Raw genomic sequence first — 22,961 nt, 5'->3', positions numbered from 1 at the left:
TGTTGAAGTATTGGTATGATTTTATGCATTCAGTACAAGTAAATTGAAACAGCTAATTTTAATACAATAACTGTGAATTATGTCGGTAAATAATTGCAAAATGGATTAATATTAAAATCAAATAATTGGATATCATGCTTTCTGAATTTACTAAAATCTTAGTTTTGTTTTTATCGAACTAAAATATCATATGACAATTAGGACCAAGTTTACATTGAAGTTGTTTTTATGAATTTAAAACGAATGGAACAATGCTGCATTGTAAATTAAACGACATTTAAATACAATACACTAGTTGGCATCAGTTTATTTTCAGCATGATATTGAAGGTGTGTCTGTGGAGGTCTGCCATACACTGTATAATGACCCTGCTGGTATGTGGAGAGTAGATAAGACGGAGGCGTGTCGAGCAGTTCAGGGAATGCGATATGCTGACGAGCGGGGGATTCAGTCCTTGTACTTTCATCACAGCTGGCAGCAAGGCCGAGGGGCTAGCCTGCTGGAATAATAGCGACCTTGACCGTTTATTATTGATGAACAGTGGCCTGTGTGTGGAAGGTGGGATCAATGCTCAAACCATACCGGACGACATGCAGGTGTACAGGATGGATACACGTGTAAACCCAGGCCACTGCAGGATGTTTCTGGAGAGATGTGGGTCGCACACACGTCTTTTTGAATTTAAAAATGCCATTTGTGATGACGGAAAAGGGAACGCTTTGCTAAGCAGCGGTCTATTGCTTGAAGATGTTGAACAAAGTTTGAAATGTGTTCTGCATACAGGAGTTCCATTGGAACGCATGGGGCCATCAATACCGAATATTAAAGACAAATGCCTTGTAATCGCCATATGTTTGTACATGTTCAGAAAGCTCTGTTATGCTGAATAATATACTGACATATAATAAAATTCTGATGCTGTTGTCATATTTTTAAATTTTTGTTGATACACTTTCTTGTTATACTTGTTATATACTTGCAAACTTTAATTATATTTTTTAGAGAATACTGCATTAATAATGATTGAATAATATTGTTTCAAAACTATCTACATATTGTATATGCAGTTATCTAATGTTATATTAAGTTATATCGAACGGTTTACTTCATTATTAAAAATTAGCATTGTAGCACTATCATGCACAACACACCTCAAACGTGTAAAACGAATACGTGTTTTAAACAATGTCTTGGTTATGAACAAGTATGTTTGATGTCGATAAAAAAAAAGGCAGTTTACTCAGTATGTGCACTTAGCACTTGTAAACCAGCTATCCTAGGAATAGTGCAAGTTGGTTTACTGACCTACTAAAATACTGTTGAACGACGAAAAACGGCAACAATTTCAGCTTAAAAAACTGATTTCAACAAGACTTAAAATTATCTGAATGTTCTATTTTCGTTTATAAATAATTTTCTATTACATCATCAAATTGCAATTGGTGATTTTGGTTCCTAATAATAATTGTCTTGTCTTATAGTTCAGGTTATCGCAATTAATTTTGTACATCCATATAATCACAAGAGACAGTTGAAAAATAACATTATAATAAAAATTATGAGTACATGTGAAAATACAATTCGATTTGCAATCGTGTAATTTTATTCGACAGCAGCTATTAAAATGCAACATTTTGAGAAAATTTGAACTCTGATCGCATTCGAACTGTTGCAATAATTCCATGAAACTATTATTGGCTTGTTATAAGCGCGACAAATATCTCCGCGCACCTTTGTCAACTATGTTAAAGGGACAAGAACCACTTTGTCGGTTATGTTTAAGGGTAATCACCATTTTGCCAGGTATGTGCGAGTCGGTTAACTGACATCCGTGTTATTACTTAAATTCTGCTGAACAACGGAAACAACGGCGACAAATCCAACTCAACAAAAAACTAATTTCAATAAAAAAAATTAACTATCTAGATGTTCTATTAACATTTGTCATGTATTTTTCTATTAAATCATCGAATTGCCATTTGTTTGCTTTGTTCCTAATAATAATTAACGTATACATATAATTTAGCTTTTCGTAATTAATTAAGTATATCAATGATATAACAAGGGACGTTAAAAATAGCTCTATAATATTAAATTTTGTTTTAAATCACCTGTAATCACATTTATCTAATCGCCTGATAGATGTGGATCAAAGTGTAGATGTGTTAGTATTTTATTATTTTGAGTTTATTAGTTTGTTGGTGATATATTGTTTTTCATTTTATTCTAAATCACTTACAATCACGTGTGTATGGAGGAACTAAAATACCGTATAATTATCAGGTTCGCGTTAAAATGCTTTTAAAAAATCGTGTTATTATTAAACTTTAGCACAATAAAAATGTGTTAGGGCTGTGTCTTTGGATCAGGTTTACCATCCGCCTGGTTTAGCCAGAGCATACACCGAAAACCATCAGAAGAATCAATATAGTTCCTATAAGGAAGATGAATTGCTCAAATAGCATAACTTTTGTTCCATAATTTCATTGTTATTGCCTTGTTATTGTTGCATAATAAAATGTTGTCTGTGGCTTAACTCTTTCAGACACATAATTGATGTGACCTGTAAATCTGTTTAATACATTCGAACTAGCACGGTATTACTAGCAAAGTGGTATACTGAGGCATTTGGGTGTTATTATTTGTGTTGGAGTGTTCGCTGTGCTGAAAAGAATTCCATTCATATCACGACGGTTGGATAACCTACTCACACGTTTTGTTTGGTTCAGATGGTTGTCCGATATTCATTGCTCATGCTTCTGCAAAGTGTTTTTTTTATCAGTAACTGCAAACTGCAAACTGCCCTTAACAACAATTTGCAGTTTAATCTCCACAATAGTTCCGAAACCGGGTTAGGAATCTATCCACGTGATTATCGGCTTTGTAGTCCAGCGATCTTTCAACGGAGCTTGCCGATCTGTAATGTCCACGATGTTGTTCTATGTAAGGTGTATCTGCTTATTGAAAAAAAGACGGCAAGTACACAAACTTACACAAGAAAATAAGCTTCCCTAAAGTTTGAAAATATATCAATTTATACCGTGACACAGTTTACTTTGTAGATTGATTATCGAAATGAACTTTGCTGAGAAAGATACTGTGGAAGATTTTACGCACATAGTGAATTGCATATCTTTTGAAAATGCGCTTCAATATGGAATAATTTTGAAATATTTAGAACTTAAGGCACACATTTCAAATATTGTTTCAATAATTCCATGAAATGGCTTCGTCAAAAGCTCGACTTATACTGCCGCATCCACATTTGCAAATGTGTTCCATGGCAAATGCCTCAAGATTGTGTTCATCACTGTGATTGAAATGAGTGTCTTGCACATCAACAATTGAATAGAACTGAAGCTTTTTACATAACCACGTGAGACGAGTGGAAGTAGTTTGGGCCAAAATTGACAACATTTTATACATGCAAAACAATAGATCGACCGACCGACAGAGACACTCAAATTACATTTCCCAGCGGAAAATCAGTGTTGTATTTAGTAAATAGATTATCAAAATCAAACTCGATTACAATAGTAAAGTGTAGACTTTACAGAAGTTCACATGATTTGCGTTCATTTCCGGTCGAGCTGAGTATTAGCTGCCTATGCAAGACATATTTTTCGTTATATCATTGACCTTATTGAACTGCCTAAGTAAGGGCTTGATTTTGTAATAGAACGTTTATTTTGTAACTAAATCTTGTATAAAAAATGTTTCATCAAGGACATTTATTCAAACCCACGGCAAGTCTAAATTTTACGTACGATCTTAGTTCGTGCAATATACATGTAGCGTTGTTGGGCATTGTGTCTAGCATATGAAAGTGTGTATCGGCTACGCATCTGACTCGTATGCGATCATCGATTCGATTTCAAGTGAAGTGTTTTGGGTGGAACGCTTATTCACAAGGTATTATGCTCTCTGACAAATTAATCATCTTCAAGAAGGCATTTCAATAGTTGACAATTCTAGGGATTACATTTTATGTGTGCTCCATTATGTGCAATCAGTTTGTCTAGAGATATAGTATATATCTTCAAGTGGTATTTTAATAATAAAGATAAAGCGTACAAGTACGTCAACATCGATATGGTATTTGAAATGCTCGAGACTTGCGATAAACAGGAAAACGATTGTTTGCAAAATTGCCAAACGTGTTTAGACTTTTTTCTTTTATCGTGTATTTTTCCAAATATATGAATGCTCAAACTCGTGAAAAATTGTAAGTAGGGAAATACTAATGACCATATTACTAAGGGCAGGTGCCCAATATAAAAAAACAATACAGGACACTACAGTAAATATATTGAATAATTAAAGCTGCTCTCGTTGTCTTGACGCCGTTAATTCAAAGTAAATGAGGTTGAAACCGGAATGAAGTTTTTAGTTTTAGTTTTATAGTTTATTCAAGTCTCATCCGATATTTACAATTTTCACAATGCATATATAAAACATAAAGCTATAGATAAAACATTGGCCATTCATACAATGAATTATAGGAGACTTATTCAACGCTTATCCATGTACTTTACATGACTATTATGATTATAGATTGTAAAAACTACATTACCACCACCGACCCTATCAAGAATGCCATACACTTGTTTCAATATATTGTCCGTCATTACAAAATGCATTATTGCGCAAACAATTAAAAATCTTAAAAACCATTTTTAAGCCCTAAAGAGTTACCTTTCTTCAATTTCATTCCAATGTACTAGCAAGCAAGTTTATTGCATTGTTATAGTCCCAGTATATACTATGTTTTGTAAAAAAAAGTCTTTTAACATTCGTAAAATGGATACATTGCATTCTATATGACCATTTTACAAAAGACTTATAAGGGATTTTAATGTACATACATGTTATTAATTATTAAAACTGATAAAACATCAATAAATGGATACAGCCTCACCTATGTACTTTTAAAATGTATTAAAACCAAAACATGACTATTCTTATGCAATAATAGAAGACTATATAACATGTATATATATACTAGTTTTAAAAACAGATGATAACCTGCACTATACTGTACACGTCTTATTCATAGAATAAAATTTGTTTGAGAAATTTTGAGAATGCTGCTACTTTAAATACTATACAAACTTTAGAAATTCTAAAATATTAATTAATACAGCACGGCATGCATGCGGACTCTATTGGTGGTTACAAATTTGAAAAGTGAAATAGTGGTGGGAATAGCATACATTCTCCAACTGAACATTCAGCATAAGATCTTAAAAATTTAAGAATAAGTAAAGTTAAAATATAGCTGAAGATCTTAAAAGTTGTTAAAATCATCTATTGTACAAGGTATTGTTTCTGACTTGTAATATGTTACAACAGGTTTTTGCTATAGTTCTAATCATATCTGGGTGTGTAAACAAGAACTTGAGTTTATCAGTATCGTTTAGCGAAAAAGCTACAATTTACAATATTAGCCTTTTCTATTTATAAGTTTCTATCATAAAAATGTGTAGGGCATTCTAGGAGCACATGAGATTCTGACTCCACAGCACTTAAACATAATGGACATACTCTTTCATTTTCCGGTAGATTGTCATAGTCCCCAGTTTCCAGTCTTAATGGGGCAATACCGCACCTAAACTTGGCTAAAGCCGATCTATGCGGAAATGGAAGAGTAAGTCTACAATAATTTTCAACCTGATAATGATCTTTAAAGAGCCTGTATGTTCGTAATTTATTACGTCCATTACGTCCATTACCATTTACACCATTAACTCTCTGAAAATCATTATACCATTGATCAATATGTCTGTTCAAAAGTTCTTACATCAGATAATAAATGCTAACAATTAAAAGGCAATTGGATATATGACTGCAGACCAAAATCACTTAACTTTTCTTTCACTCTAAAAGGTATATTTTTACATCTACTGTTACCTTTATTCAGAGCCCATGTAAAAATCTTCTTATTAATTCTACTGCTACTGCAATTCAAACAACGGTTCCAGTGATTGCAAACAGCATTCCATTAGTCAATTATAAGCTTCCAGCCCATTTCACCCTGAACCGCTGCATTTTGGAGTGTACTTTCCAGTGCCCAAGAACAATCTCATTGTTCTATGATGGATAGCGTTTATGCAAGAGAACTGTTATATTCCCTAAACTGAAGCCCCATAAGATATAACAGGAACAACACATGCATTGTACATGTTTGTGTAAACATCATATGGTAAACCACCACAATTTTTAAACCTAACAATAAGAAGTCCAAGGGCACGCCCAGCACTTTGAGCAACATATTTAGCAATAATACTATAGTCTAAATGGTCTGTCAACATAATTCAAAGATACATATATTTATTTGCATACTCTTTTTTCATCTGACCACACATAAATATGTACTCTGATCTCTGTGTAGATTGTGTACGAAAGTGCACAACATTACTTTTACTAGCATTTACTGACATACCGTTTGAAATACGCCAATCGTTTAACAATGATAACATAGATTGTAAATCACCTTCATTTTCCGCTAACAGGACTATATCGTCAGCGTACAATAGTATACATATTTTTTAATTGCCTATATGCATACTTTATTAAGCTTTATGAGATACAGCTATGTCATTTATTAATTTGTTAAACATAACTGTTGACAAAGAACAACATTGTCGTAAACCAGAATTTACACTAAACCAGTCAGTAGTCATACCATTTACACGAACACAGGATGAAACATTTTTGTACCGTGACCTTACTGCTGAGAGCATTGTGGTTGATAAACCGATATCATCTAATTTACGCCAAAGCAGATTTCTGTCGATGGAGTCGAACGCTTTGCGAAAATCTATCAAAGCGCTAAATGTTGATTGTTTTTTTTATTTTACGTGTTTCAATGATATAAGTTAGACTTGACAAATAATCTATAGTACTGCGCTTTTTGCGGAATCCATTTTGCATGTTCTCACCAAGACGTACACGTCTAGATTTGAAAAACAAAAAACACGTAAAAGCAAATACATTTTATAACATGTTAATACAAAGAAAAAGATAGTGTAATGAAACTCGAATTTATTTTTAATTCACTTAAGCAATTCCAGTCTTTTTTTAAAGTATGTAACATATAAGTTACAATAATTTCAACATAAAATTAAAGACAAAAATATGATAAAAGCTGGTGACACCACCTTAGGACGGTCAATGCTAAGCATTAGGTTGTAAAACAGTTTACAGAAATGTCAAACCTCACACTAATTAAAGAAATAATCATAACCAATGATGACATTATACAATTGAAATCATACAAACCATTCAACACACACATTAACAGCTGAATGATTAATAGAGGGGATAACTGGTTGAAAGGCGTGCGAAACCTCACGCTTAACCTAGAATTATTTAGAAGAAAAAATGTTAAATTAATATTTAAACCTAAGAAAGAAAATGGAAAGTAACTTCTTTATTTATTGGGATTTATCAATACACATGGAATACAATTTAGGCAGAAAAAAACATTTTGGAGCAGAAGATAACGATTATTAAGTCTTAGAGTGAAGCCTTCTTGAAAGCTATTACGATGTTAAAATCTACGAGTTTTTTTAAAGGAATTAAAAGTATTGCGTTCATTTTTGTAAAAAAAACAATTGAATCTATTTTGGTATTATTTTGGAATAAGGGATCGAACACAGTAAAAACTGAAAAAAATATCCGATAAAAGCAGGCTCGTCACAGACGACGTAATTTAAAAGGCAGGAAAATCGACTTATGCAAGACAGAAGTCTCAAAATTTTTAATTTCTTCATTAATTTAAAACACTTTTTTCTACACGAGGCATTTTCCAACTGCACAATATGTTGCCGTGTATGCTTATAAATTCACTGCACAACTTAATGTGTGTAAACTATATTATACAGTGCGATAAACAAAACTTATATCTAATGGCATTAAAGTTATATAGAATATATCGTTCAAACACGTAACTTTATGTGTACATGTATTTAAATTTCTTAGATACTGTACATGTTTCCGGCATAGCAATCATCGGTATCATTTATAAAATCATACACTCGGGATTTCATGCCTTTTATACTGCAATCGGAGGTAGAAGATGACGTTAGACTTTATTTCAGTCAACAAATATAAACAATCTTTGTACGCGGAAATTAATTTGAATCGCCTGTACCCGTGAACATTAACATATTTTGTTTAAGCCTAAAAGGCAAAGCCGCCTTGTTTTATTTATGAAATTGGTCTGCTGTTACAAAATAATAAAGCATTTTCCTTTAAGTAAAGTTTATATTGCTTTTTAGAAATGCGTTGATTTTTGTCTTGGCATTCGTTTAAGGACAGTCGTTCAATTTAAAGGGGACATTTCATAGTTGAGGTTTGGAGAAACACATTTGTTAATCAAAGCGCTGTAGGCGCTGAAGGCCTGGGGTTAGATTTAGTGTGACGTAAAATGCATTTAGAATGTATTGTCCGAATGTCTCCCTTTGTCCGAATGTATACGGATTGACCCTAACGGTTGAGTGCAGAAGCTCAGAGACTGTAAGAAAAGACAATATGTGTGTATATACTGCAGTGTACATAGACGGTGGAGGACTACACGATACTGGTGGTGGGAACGATAACCTTTTGTTAATTTCTACAGATCTAGTAGAGGTTATTCTACATAGGCGGTGAAGATATACAACAACAACAACAACAACATGGCCGCACAAAAACTGTTATTATTGGAGTCAAATAAATTACTTTCACTAGCCTAAAATAGCTTTCTTTTACATAACAAGAGATAGCCAAGCAATATGGTTCCCTACCGGTGAAACTCCACCATTGTCAGTATTTTTAATATAGTTGTTGCCATAGCAACCAGAATTCTTGACGTACGAACAAAATGAAATGACGTGCATAATCTCCATATTGCCATCTATCCATTTTTCAAGTTTCAGTGTGACGGACTGACAGACAGACAGACAGAGAACAAGCCGTAAGTCCCCTCCGGTTTTACCGGTAGGGGACAATTAACAGATCAGGAAAACCCTCATACTTCCTTTGTAATGTGTACACAAAAGAAAATCCACTAACCCTGATGAAGAACGGTGTACAGATTGTGTACTTTGTCTCACGTAGAACTTTTCGCGCTCGATTTGCGCTATCGATATGCGCAGTGAAATTCCATAATCGGTTACTTAGTCTATTGCCGAGAATGATCGTAAAATATTTTTTTTCATTTTCTTTTTTCTCGAATGTCCTGTTAACGCAAAATAAAATAACAATATTTTGAAATATGTTTATAAATACCAAATATAATGTCTTAAACAAATGTCTCAGAAAAAAATTATTCTTACTGTCTCCGTAAACACTCGTAACTTTTCGGCATAGACCGTCAAGTGAGGAACTTATTCTCGCATGAATATGTAAACAATAGAAACTATGTCGTAGCCTATGCTTAACAATTTTGCTTCAATAATATTTTGTACACGTTTTATGGATCTGTCATGTTATATAGTGATGTTCTGTATTTACAAGGGGGGTTATTGAGATCTGCAAAGATCTTCTTTTATTGTGCATGAATTAAGTGGTAATAATAAATCGGAGTTTTGGGAATTTAGTTTTTGGTAGCCAGCCAATTCGGATAGGCTCAGAAATTAGTTTCATTACTATGGCCTGGGACGTAATCAGGCCAAAAAATTAATTTCAAAACAATATCGCGTTGAAACTATTTTACGTATATTAAATTGCTTCCAAAACATTTGCATTTTGAATATGTAATGCATGTCAAGTTGCATAATAATAGGAAAAATATAAACAGTTACTGATAAAGAAACGTGAAGTTTAGGCAATATGATTTAAACCAACATTTGCGAATCTGTCCCTTTACGGCATATTCATGACATGAATAAGGAAGTAAAAACACTTACAGTAGAATATTTTTGTTGTTTAATATGTTACTATTACAATGTGAAAATTAAGCTGCATAAGCATGAGTTAAACATTATTCTAGCTCGCGATCGACAGAATTGATTAACTTATAAGATATATTTTACGTGATACATTGAAATAACCCAGTTCTACTCGGGAAGTAACTTGGGCTGAAAATACATGAAAACAATAGAAATATCAGTAAATGAAACAACCATGGCACGAATTACTAACATTTATTTTAATACGGATTTTGTAATGTTCAAGTATTTTATAGAGCAAAATAGGGTTATTGGATATATTGAAAATTATAATCTAATTGCTAAATCACCTAAGATATCTAAGCAACCATCTCTTAATAACAGCAAATAGCAATGTAAGGAAATTATTGTGTTTGCCTATTTATAGCACTTAAAACTTGCACATATGAAAAGTATTCAAAGATTTGCAATACATGCCATAAATATGTAAATTATTAAAAAATATCCGAATTGTGCGTAACAAGCGTTTATTTTCCCCACCCATTACCGATGTATAACTGACTTGCACTATATTTATACTATACAGCTTAAACTTGACAACACCAACATAGATAGTAGATGTATGTTCACGTACATGTAAGTAAACATTAATATTAAAAATATTTAAACAAAATGTCATGAAGTTAACAACTGCATACAATGTGCACATATTTTTCTTAACTAAATAGGAACTTCAAAAACAAATTAATACATTTAAGAGTGCGTTTAAACCACTTTCTTTATGATTTTGGGTCATTACTTATGTATCAAAATGGAAATCATTAGTAAGGTTGTTAAGAACCCCATTCTTCAAAGCTGGTTATTTGAAGTAACTAATTAATAGATCAATGCGAGCAACATTTAAAAGTAATCAAATTCATTTTGCGAGAGAACATTCGGTTATGTAGCACAGATTGATAATTATTTATTTAACGTCGCATATAATCTTCTAAGTAACATTAGCTGTAACAGTTATTGTGCGACCAAGACAGTATCCCTAACAAAAACTTACATGGCTGCTTCAATTGATCTTCTTAGTGCTACCCATTAAATGCTGAACGTCAAGCATGGGAGTACCATTAGTACCATTTTTCACGACTTTGGTATGTCGCGGCAGAGGATTAAATTCGATATTTACAACAATCACGCTAAGTATTGTAGCACACAAATTGTGTAAATATATCTTAAAGACATCATTCGCACAATAAAGAAAATAACCATGAAAATATTGATGAAAACACAAATATGAGAAAAAAGATAATCACACAGTTTACAACAATGATGTAACAAACTTAAATCAACATTAAAGGGGCCTTTTAACGTTTTGGCAAATTGAAAAAATTAAAAATGTTGTTTCGGATACGAAAAGTTTCGTTTTAATTATGATACTGGTGAAGAAACAGTAATACTGAACATTTACCATGCTCTAAAATAGCCATTATATGCATCTTTGGACGATTTAAAAACCTGACATTTATAAAGCGTTGCAACGCGAAACGATTGAATAATTTGGAGAATTCTGATGCCGTTATGTTTTGTAAAACTACGAGGATTGATTATATAAAGTGTAAAATACATCCTCAATTGCATGATCACCGATGGCCGATAGGTCTAAGTGGTAGTCTTTTACTCCAGAACTCCAGGGGTCAGTGGTTCGAGCCCTGTTGAGGGTTACTTTTTTCTTTTAAACTCACCTGATTGCACATGTGAGCTTTTAGGATCGGTCTTTGTCCGTCCGTCCGTCCGTCCGTCCACATTTTGTTTGTAAACACTCTAGAGGCCACCTTGTCCGATCTTCATTAAACTGGGCAGAAGATTTGTCCCAATGATACCTCGATCGAGTTCGAAACTGGGTCATGTTGTGTCAAAAACTAGGTCACTAGGTAAAAAAAAGAGAAAAACCTTGTAAACACTATAGAAGTCACATTTCATGCCCAATTTTCATGTAACTTTGTCAAAATGTTTGTCTAAATGATATGTTGGTTGAGTTCAAAAGTGGTTCCGGTCCGTTGAAAAACATGGCCGCCAGTGGGTGCGGCAGTTTTCCTTTTTTGGCCATAGAGAAACATTGTGAACACTCTAGAAGTCACAATTTTTGCCCAATCATCATGAAACTTGGTCAACAAATCGGTTTTATTCATATCTCGACAAAAACATGGAAACCAGGGGGCGGTGCAGTTTTCTCTATATGTTTATAGTGAAAACATGTTCACACTCTTGAAGTCACATTTAAAAAATTCAAGAATTCAAAAATGCAAATGTTTACACCGGAAGCGGAAGTAGTCATGGAATATGAATCCACATTATATACGGTGTTAGGGATTTTCATGTATCTAAATGTCAAAATAGATTTTAAAACAACATTTTGATTATTTAATTTCTAAAGGTCGCTTTAATTTATTGGTTTTGTCTATTTTACATACCTATATACTGCAACACATTTCAGCTTTATACGTTTTCGCATTCGTACTTTTAAATGATTAAGCCTTTTATTATTTGACGGAAGTCGGCCTAATTTAAAAAGATACAACTGATTTTAAAAACTAAATTTATATCAATTATTCCAAGTTCAATTATTAATGACGATGACTTCCTTAAAAATGTAGTATCAATTTTAATGAATATAATCTCCTCATGTCCAGTCAAAATACTAGTTATTTTAAAGTGGAATGCGAACTCACTCAGCTAGTCGAGCTTGTCAAAAAAGAAGTAATGAAATGAAGGAATACAATGCTCGTATTACACTTTTCCATTCATCATGGACGGTAACTTAATTGTTAAGTGCCTTTTTGAGATTTGTATCTCAAATGATAAATTTCAGATATGTGAATATATAAGTATGATATCAAATTAAGATTATCAGAACATATATAACTAATGGTTCAAGTAAAATAAGATTGATTTACTATTTAAAGTGCATTTAAACAAGGTTCAAGATTAACATGCAGCTAAGAATTTTAAGAAGTTCTTTTGTATAACACACTGCATTTATTAAAGATAAACACTGTCAATCAGATAGAACATTGCGTTGAGAATCGTGTATTTCTCAAACGAGTGAAATGTTTGAAGAATAAAATATCCATAAATGTATAATGCATTAAATAATGTATAACAATGATGAATCATGCATAAGCAGTTGACAATTAAATACTTTAAGCAATTGTACCAACAATAAGCACCATTTATACCAATTACTTCGAGAGTGTTCTTCCTCAGAAGTACAATAGCACCATTGTTTGTTTGTAAGTAGGCCCTACATTAAGTGATTGTGTGTGGCTTTGCATTGACTCTTTCAGCTTTAATCATTTCATGATTCATAAAAAGACTTGCGGATGATGACACAAATTATTTTCCTGAAACAAATTCTGGATTTTTTTTATAAATTTAATAACGATTTAACTTGGATTATACATGTTTTGTATTGACGCAATATAAATATTTAAAACAAAATTAAATTGTTGTAAACTGACTGACAATGCATATGTTCTTCTTGATGAAATTTATATTTTACTAAATAACATTGCTACACAAGCACTTAGTTCGGAAATGGTACTTTTAATTTTCTTCCTGACCGACATGTTAATACGAATGTTTTACCAAGTATCGGTGACACATCTAAACATTATCGATACATCGCTGAGATTTGATGTACAACTTAAAGCTTGGAATTCCGCCTTTCTAAACTATCTGCACGCGAGCGGATGACGCATTCTCAAGGACGAATCGCCGAAACAAATATCACAATGTTGGACTATTAGTGAAACTTGTTATAGCTGGCCAACATTTACGTGATACACAATCTACATAAACATAAATTGTATTCATGGATTGTATCCCACATTTTCCTTCGGGTTTTTTTCGTGTGTGTTTAGCACGAGTTCAATGACAAACAAAAACATGAACAAAAGAACACTATGAGAAGTAAGATTCAATCAATTTAAATCACTTCCAGAGTGAAACGTAATATATTCATCGTAACTGAGTAGTGAAAGGTTAGATATTTATTTGCGAGCTGTACCTAAGTTACATAACTTTACGGTTTCAACAGTATAATCATAGTAACGTACTGACATAATTACATATATTTTAGACTGAACACTTTCTGGTAGGTTGAAGTAGAAATTCTTAGTTTTGTTTATCAAACGAGTATACGAAAATCATTAAAAAGGCGTTAATCACATTAAATACTTACTATTGTCATGATCATATGCACGTACACTTATTGCAAACAGGCAATATCGGTTCATGTTAAACGGATTCAGAATTAAGCCGCCCAGGCGAGCACTCTCATAAGGCATGATGATTGCTAACAATTGACTTCTTCTCAATATGAGCAATTGAAATATCTTCCTGTTGTAAAGCTTGCAAATATAACTAAAGCAACAGTGAATAACAGAAAGAAAAAGCAGCTGCCACTTAAAACCACCCTGCTACTGGAACAGATAATATGTAATGTTTTATCCGGCGATTCAATAAAATCAGAAACGGTGTTTGCTTATACTGTCGATACAATATATGAAACTACGGAAGGCCGATATGCGCCATGATAATTGTTAAAAAAACTATTGCTTTATAGAAATAGCTTGTTGACAACATGCTTACTTGTAACTGGTATTTTGCACACTACGTTGTCTGTTTCGTATTCTAAAATTAATAGAAAATCAGTTCCAGTTGTTTGTAAATACACATTCACATAATGTGAAACTTCAGCTGCAAAAGCAGGACAGAGACGTTGTTATACAATGCGGTCCTTTATGAATGGAAAGAAGCCAACTGCCAAATGGTCAATCCCACATGAGTATATAATTTCCTTTATAATTTGGGCCATACGTAGGATTTAAGTATATGCAAAATATGATAATATTTGTTTGTTTGCACAGTGTTACACAAATACAATAAATTATATTCAAAATCATATATTAAAAGTTCATTTGCAGTTTTAAAAATAACATGACCATTTTTACAAGGGAAAGATAATCGGGATGCAGCGTTTGTATGCTACGATAATATTGCTCCCATATAAAATAGTATTTAAACGAACACACCGAATCATCCTTGCAAACAAACTGACCTTATATACCAATATATTTAGCACAATATTTCGCATATTGCGAGTTTCTGTTAGAAATCAGAACAAAAATACAATTATACAATAGCACTTACACTAAATGCACCTATATGAATCAGTGAATTCAATGAATAATGATTACAACTATCATTGATTAAGTACAACAATTCATAATCAGTATGCTAGTATGCAAACGTCAAAATACGATGTCAGTTTAGGAAACAAGAACACTAACATTCTATGCAGTAGTATGTATATTATGTTATTATCATTTGCGATACTGTACACCTTTTCTATTTAAATATGTGCTGCGACAAAAATAATATGCGAAGTTTTAATTTTAGACTATATGAAAGACCAAAGTAGAAATAAGTATACATCTTATATCAAAAGTGAAGTATGGAGCTTGCTTACGTAAATTGAACGCGTTACTGGTACAGATGGCACACTACGATTCAGTATATTTGACCGTTACTTCTACATACATCATTCAATACTGAAAATAACTAACACATGCTGAGATGGTGTGCCGCGTGAAAAAAGTTTGTCCGTAACTGAAAAGTCAGGGCAACACTTCAAAGACACCGAAAACATGTTTGTATACTCATGTAAATGTACATTTTGATTAAAAAAAATGTAATTTGTGTGATCCGAGAAGCGTAAATAATTCCCGTTTAAATTCGCAAAGCCTACTTGTTTCAAACGCAAATCAGGTTTTGAAAAGGTAGTTAACGTCAAATGTCACAGGGTGAGACCGGAAATCAAAGTCAGGACACCTCGCTGTTAAGGTCAGTGCACTCCCCACTTAGCTAACCGGGCCGCCATACAACCTCTCCAATTACGTGACCAAGTTCATACCGTGACATATGGCGTCTCTCAGAGGCCCACGCTTAATTTTAAAACACCTCGAATCCCTGTACTCGAGGAAGAATATATTCGAGTGGATGTTTATGGGTTCAGCCCTAACTATCCATAGTAAACTCCGGATTTTAAAGAGCAACGACAAGTATATCCTTCTTTACGACTCTGCGACCTGGTGAATCCCAATGCTCTGACCAACAAGCTCAAAGTCTTCATGGATAGGTGCCTCAAAAACATCCTCAAGATCATATAGTTTTTATTTAATCAAATGTAATTATTTGTTTTTACAACTAGAACGAAATGTGTTTGGTTAGACTTCATTTTTTGTATGCAATGTTAATGTTTTACTATTATATTTTTATTTTTATTAAGTTTACTTATTGCTAATACAAAACAATCAAAACCCATGTATATATATTTATTAGGCACAAAACTGTTGGTATTACACAACCATAGTTGTTTACGCGATTGGACATTTATTCACTTGAAACCACAACCTACATTTAACTTCCTTTTTACAAAAGTAACTTCTCACTTGTCAAGTGCATCTACATCTTGGTCCATGTGTTCTTTAAGTTCTTGTTTCGTTATGTTATTGTTTTGTTTAGACCTTGTTGAGTATGTACTTATGTGTAAATGAAAACCTACCGACTAGAACATAGGTGATTTCCAAGTAAAATAATCATGTTTACAACAAAATGTGGAAGTTATTTTCCGACACTGTCAATTAGTATCTATATTTTTTATTGAGTAGGTCACGTTCAACATACATGCATTAGTTATTATTCGTTGTAATTATAAATTCTAAAGTTTTAATGTTCAAACTCATTTTGCATGCAATGGCAGTTTAGAGTAATATTGAACCAAACCATAATTAACACGCCATTTTCTTAAGAATTAAGTTTAATAATTTCGTAAATTTAATTTAGGAAATCATTTATTACAAATGGGTTACCTTTTGACTAAGCTAATGCCTAATATAATTTCCATAATTTGTTATTCTTGGCTTTCTAAGAAATTGAACGTGGTGGGGATACAAATATATTTACACTAGCAAGTTTTCATTAATCAGACTTAACACCACAATATCCTGTGCACTCTTACTCGATTTTCCGGCTTATGACGTGCGTTCATTGATTTTCCGTCGAAAGACCGTCGATGCACCGGTTATCTGTGACGTCATTCCAATTTATTTATTGTACATGTGTATATTTAAGCATATTTGCTATGCGTTTTGTTTTAGACTTGAGAAAAAGAGGTACATTTGTATGTGAGTATTTATTTTGGTTGGCCAATATGAAACACAAAACAAACACACACAACGTTTACTTTCGAATTTGATACTAGATGTGATATTGCAAATCGAACAAAACATTAAAAAATACGTATTTTATGCTCCATTCTAACGAAAAATACGTACTGTAGTATTTCTATGAGGAAGTTCAATGTTTACCAACAAAAGTGTTGCGAAATACAAGACGACATGTTGCGATAACAATATATATTGTGTGCAATTCCTACTTGTTTTATCTCCGTTCACGAACCATGAATGTCCCATATTTATGTGTGTGCATTGCATGTTTTAAGTCGATAAACATTAGTCTGAAAAAATTTGACCCGCGTCCAAGGTTTTGCCGATTGAACATTGACCTGGAAAGTAACTGTCATAATGTTTTTATGGTTATCTGATATTTTACAAAATATCCTGTTTATAATTGAACGTATCTACCTCTAATAATTTCTGTACTCGTTTAAACGATCAATCATAAGGTTTCAAATACAACAGAGCTGTCTTTTGTACAAAAAATATCAAACGAAACCGAATTGTCGTTTGTTAGTTATAAAACAAAATAGGGCTTTACCGTTACGTCGGAAAGAATCGAACCAAAAAAAGTTGTATTTTGAAGGAATCAAACCAACCAGAGTTGTAGTTTGTACGAAATCAAACGAAACGGTGTGGTCGATCGAGAAGAATGAAACGAAATAGAAATAGAATAAAACTATAACGAACTAAAACAAAAAAGAATTTATCAAAACATTGATCATTGTCGTTTGTAAGTAATTAAAACTATCAGAAATGTTATGTATATTGTATACAAGTGAAAAAAAAGTTATCAACTGACCAATCAGAATATTTATAACATCATTAGTCATACATTGATTGCGCTCAAAATAGCTATCGCCGGCGCATGATAGCTTTCGAGTGCGAACGTAACAGCTATCTAGTGCGAACGTAACAGGTATGTAGTGCAAACGCAATAGCTATATAGTGTGGACGTAATAAATATAGTGTGAATGTAATAGATATAGAGTGCGACTGTAATAGTTATCGAATTCGATCGTAATAGCTATCGAGTGCACACGTAATAGAAATCGAGTGCGAACCTTTTAGCTATCTAATGCGCACGTTAAAGATGCTGCTAAATAAAATATCTCATTCGTTGGCGTAAGCAGAAGTAGGGGCATTCTCAGAACTTGGGGCATGCCCCAACGGAAGTGTGTGTTTACCAAAAACATCGTTTGTGCATTATTAAGGCCGTTCAAATCTCATTTAAACACGATGTTGTTACGTTATCCTATCCAGCTAGTATAGTAAAACAAATAGCCGTACAGAAATGTATATCATTTTGATGATTAATTTTATTTTACAATGTAACAGTGAACTCTCAAGAAGTAAAAATCCGATTATTTAGACTTACATTTCATTTAAAATGCATGCTATTTGTAACACTGTATGATTGTATAAGATACCATTAATTTAAGAATTAAGTTTATATCCATATAGCATTTCTGAGGTCCATACTGTGTTCTTAAATTACGGCGAAGAGTGCCGAGGTACCAATGCCATGTATACCATGCGGTTTAGGTGCGGACGCTGAAAGAGGCACGTAAACACCAAGTACGAGACCCATCGCTTTCTGATCGTATCGCATTCGAGTGTGTCGACTGTTTTTTTTACAAACTATCCTGCTATGACAATCTTACTAACATTTCAGCGCGTTTGATTGTCACAGTCTGAAATTAAATGATGTTGTCAACCATACGACGGTCGCCAGGTGAGTCAAAGCAACGTTCATTGCGTTTCCGAAGTTCATTATATATTATGTTTGTGTGTGTGTGGGGGGGGGGGGGGTGTGCAGCGCTTTCTTGGTCCAATAACTCTTTCCACGTTCAAGCATTTAAATATCGTAGTATAAACACAATTAACACGAAGTATATCTTAGTATACGAACTTGGTTTTGTGCAACTGGCGACTGAAAAATTAAACTGAGGCAGTTACGACGCCGGATATTTCCCGTTTATGCGAGCATTGATTTTATCTTTTAGTTTGCATATTACTCATGGCCACCTAAGTGATATTTTTTATTTGAAACTACTTATATTATATTTATTTATAATCAGAATAACTGGCTGAGATGGCAGTTCTTCGAACCAAATATGACTTCAGAAAGGTTTACTGAGATTAATATCCCGATATTTACATTTGGTTTATTTATAATCTACATTCGTATTCCTGACGGTTAAAGATTTATATGAGCCGCGTTCTGACAAAACTGGGCTTAATGCATGTGCGTAAAGTGTCGTCCCAGATTAGCCTGTACAGTTTGCACTTTCCGCTTTTATGGTATTTTTAGTTTCAAGTAAGTCCCTCCTTACCGAAAATCAAGTTATGGCGGAAATTGTCGTCCCTGATTAGTCTGTACGCACATGCATTAAGCCCAGTTTTCTCAGAACAAGGCTCATATTATCTTGGTCACATTTTTAAATTGTGTCCTCTTGACTGCTCTCGGTAACTCCATTATGTTTCCTGAATTACGGAAGTTAACATGTCGCGTTCTCAGAAATCTTCACAACGGAAAGAACAATGACTGTACCGGATGCTGCCGATTGATCACGCAACATCCGGAAGAGAAATGTTCAACGAGACGAAAATAATCATATGACGATGTTAAATTACCACCATATTTAACAAAGATTCCGGAGTAAATATTTGTGAATACTTGTTTTACAATTATGGACGTTGTCTGCGATATATGCCCGATTTTCGAAGTTTGGGTATGCCGCCCTTCGAGCGAAAAGTAAAGCAACGTGTACAGGCTTTCTTCCAACTTTTATAATTTGAGCTGTACGTAAGTCATATTTAATTTTATTATCGTTCACAAATAATGTTCGACTCATCGATGATATTTGTTGATAATCACAAAAGCAATAAATATCATTTCGATTCTAGCATGACTTTTTTATTATAAATTATAATGTGAATGACATTGTATCTTTATCGCGTTATTGGGGTTGTTTCACATTTCTCGTAACTTATCGGCGCTTCCCCCCCCCCCCCAAAAAAAACAAAATATAAAATGTTTAAGTCATAGTTGTTCCTTGTGTGGGGTATATGTTGCGCCAATCGCGGAATATACTATTTAAAAGTTCTATGAACCTTTCAAATCGTCATTAAACTGACGTGCGTCTTTGATGGACAGATGTTCATGCCCCTGTTTTCTTTCTACGTGCTTTATTTACAAAAAGATGCGGACAAGTTTTAAAACTACACCGATATGTATGCAGGCTTCCTGAAAAGGCCGGAACGCCGGTCTTGTCCGGCAAAATTCTTTACGGTCCGGCGAAATTTCTAATATCGCCAGTCCTTGTGACAGGCCAAAAAAATTGTGACTAAATACCGAAAAGTCTTATACTTGCCAAAAGAACGAAAACACCGCATTAGAATCCCTCTTTTTGTGAAATTCGAGCCTTTTTGTCATTAAGAACACTAACGCGTCACTAGTTTTTAAGAGTGCTCTCCTTTTGTTGTTTTTTCAAAAACGTCAATTTTATTGGCCCGACATATTACCACCTATCCAATTACAAACGTTTTAACAAAAACTACACATGAATAAATGATGTTGCTAAAGTTTCAATGGCGCTAGACAAGGCCAAAAAAGGAAGCTAAGCGATGAGGAAAAAAACAAAATCGAAAGAATATGAAGCAAAACAAGTAAAAAGAACTTTTCAAAGTAGTGGAAGTCTGACAGAAATTGGCTGCATTATGACGTGTCAAAATCAATATGTTTTGTTACGTATGTTGAAACGATCCAATACAGTGCAAGTCTACTAATCAATGCGTAGTCATGTTATGTTATTTTGTTTTGAGTCTGAATATAATTAAAAGCTGTTGTCCAGCATACACTCTAATCACAAGAACACGCAAACGTTTTGTTTTACTTTATCGAGTGTACTTGTACACAGGCTGCGCATTGCAATAAATATGAGTTAAACTTTAATTAATTCTTCAATTATAAACTTACACTGTTCGGTCAGGTGAATTTTTTGTCCGGACAGGCAAACTTTTCATCAGCCTGTCCGGTTGACAGGCACTTTTTGGGACTTTTCAGGAAGCCTGATATTGCATTTATGTTTGTAAATTAAGTGCTATAACGTTGTGGAGAAATTCTTACAGCATTCTTCTACACTGCCACAGTAATTTAAAGTTTACATTTCAGCTTCGCATACAAACCTATTGAAAAGAACGTGATTAAATTGATGCAACTAACAAAGTCCGCAGTGAGCATATGCAAATCAGGGACGGCATTTGCCGCTTTGAGCTTATAGTGTACCGTAATGGAATAAGAAGCATTGATAAGACCAAACAGACTGCTAATAGAACGTAAAGGTCATTTTCCAGAGATTCATAGTTACACTGACCAAACGATGGCCTTCTATAAGATCAATCTCTGACAAAACAGAATATTTGGGCTAGCATGTAAACCGAGGTATGCACATATAATATTATTCCATTTAATTATTAAAATGTATGTGTACTTGCAGGCGGTTGGAAATGGCAGAAGGAGGTGTTGATCGTTGTATGACAGAAACTGACAACGTGTCTACGCACAGCAGCCTGAACAGTCGTCACTCTCGGGTAAGTTAGAAACAAAAAGCGTTTCCCAGACACAAAAACCTCTACAGTCTTCGCTCACAGAACTTTAAGGTAAAAATGCGTTCCCAGAAACAGTGAATAAATGAGTTGCGTTCTGAGAAAACTGGGCATAATGCATGTGCGTAAAGTGTCGTCCCAGAATAGCCTGTGCAGTCCGCACAGGCTAATCAGGGACGACACTTTCCGCTCTTATGACATTTTTCGTTTAAATGAAGTCTCTTCTTACCGAAAATCAAGTTTAGGCGGAAAGTGTCGTCCCTGATTAGCCTGTGCGGACTGCACAGGCTAATCTGGGACGACACTTTACGCACATGCATCATGCCCAGTTTTCTCAGAACACGACTCAAATCGTCGTCAATCTTGGGAAAGTAAGAGTCTTCTGTACAGTCATCACACGGAGCTAGTCGGAGAAAGATGGCGTTCCCAGCGTTCGCTCTCGTGTATTTCAGAGAAAACATGCTTTCCAGACACACCATTTGTCACTTACGGGTAAGTCATTGACTGAAATCGTGTCCATACACAACAGAACGTACATTCGTTACTTAGAAGTGGACCAAAAGCGCAACCAGACTCACAGCCTGTGGTGCCATCACCCACTGATAAGTCAGGGAGTCAGAACATTCCGCGATACACCACTACAGTCGTCACTCGCGGGTAAGTTAGAGACTGAAGACGTTCCAAGACACAGCAGTCTGTACATTCATCTCTCATGGGTAAGTCGGTGATTGAAACGTCCACATATACTGCAGCCTGTACAGTTGTCCCTCACTGCTAAGTCATGGAGTGAACGCGTTTCCATACATAAAAGTCTGATCAATCTGAAATCATATTTTCAATCTGAAAACAATAATGTTGCCAGATAAAGCACCCTTTAAAGTCATCACTAACGGATATGCCGTCTGGCAGATGTAATACAGCACAGTCTGTACAGTGGTCACTCACGCATTGGTAAGGAACAGAAAGCGTTCCCAGACAAAGCAGTCTTAACAGATGTCACTCTCAGTTAAGTTGGTGACTGTAAGCGTCCACAAAAACAACGGTCGGTACAGTCGTCATTCACGGGTTAGTCAGTGACTGAAATCGTTCCAAGACACACATGAACGTTCCTCTCATGTCATCAATGGCGTCGGAAATGAGGCCACTGGGGCGTTTCAAGTTAGAAACCGTTTCGCGCGATCATTTT

General features: G+C 34.2%; 1 protein-coding gene across 3 annotated transcripts in view; it reads left to right on the top strand.

The window, feature by feature from the left end:
- Window positions 1-22,961, top strand: part of LOC127850361 (uncharacterized) — a 154,912-nt gene that overhangs the window by 124,200 nt on the left and 7,751 nt on the right. Inside the window, exons 1-2 of one of the 3 annotated variants that reach the window (XM_052383338.1) lie at window positions 19,745-19,969; window positions 21,667-21,760. The exons of 1 other annotated variant lie outside the window; for it this stretch is intronic. In XM_052383338.1, the coding sequence (XP_052239298.1) occupies window positions 21,677-21,760 (84 nt within the window). In that variant the 5' untranslated portion in view covers window positions 19,745-19,969; window positions 21,667-21,676. Of the gene's footprint in view, window positions 1-19,744; window positions 19,970-21,666; window positions 21,761-22,961 lie in introns of those variants that run through there. One more of the 3 variants, XM_052383339.1, reaches the window with a different exon arrangement.

Source organism: Dreissena polymorpha, chromosome 11 (assembly GCF_020536995.1).
Source record: "Dreissena polymorpha isolate Duluth1 chromosome 11, UMN_Dpol_1.0, whole genome shotgun sequence".
In the NCBI taxonomy this organism is placed as follows: Eukaryota; Metazoa; Mollusca; class Bivalvia; order Myida; family Dreissenidae; genus Dreissena; species Dreissena polymorpha.
Note: the sequence above shows the minus strand (reverse complement) of the source record. Positions and strands in the feature narration are given on the sequence as shown.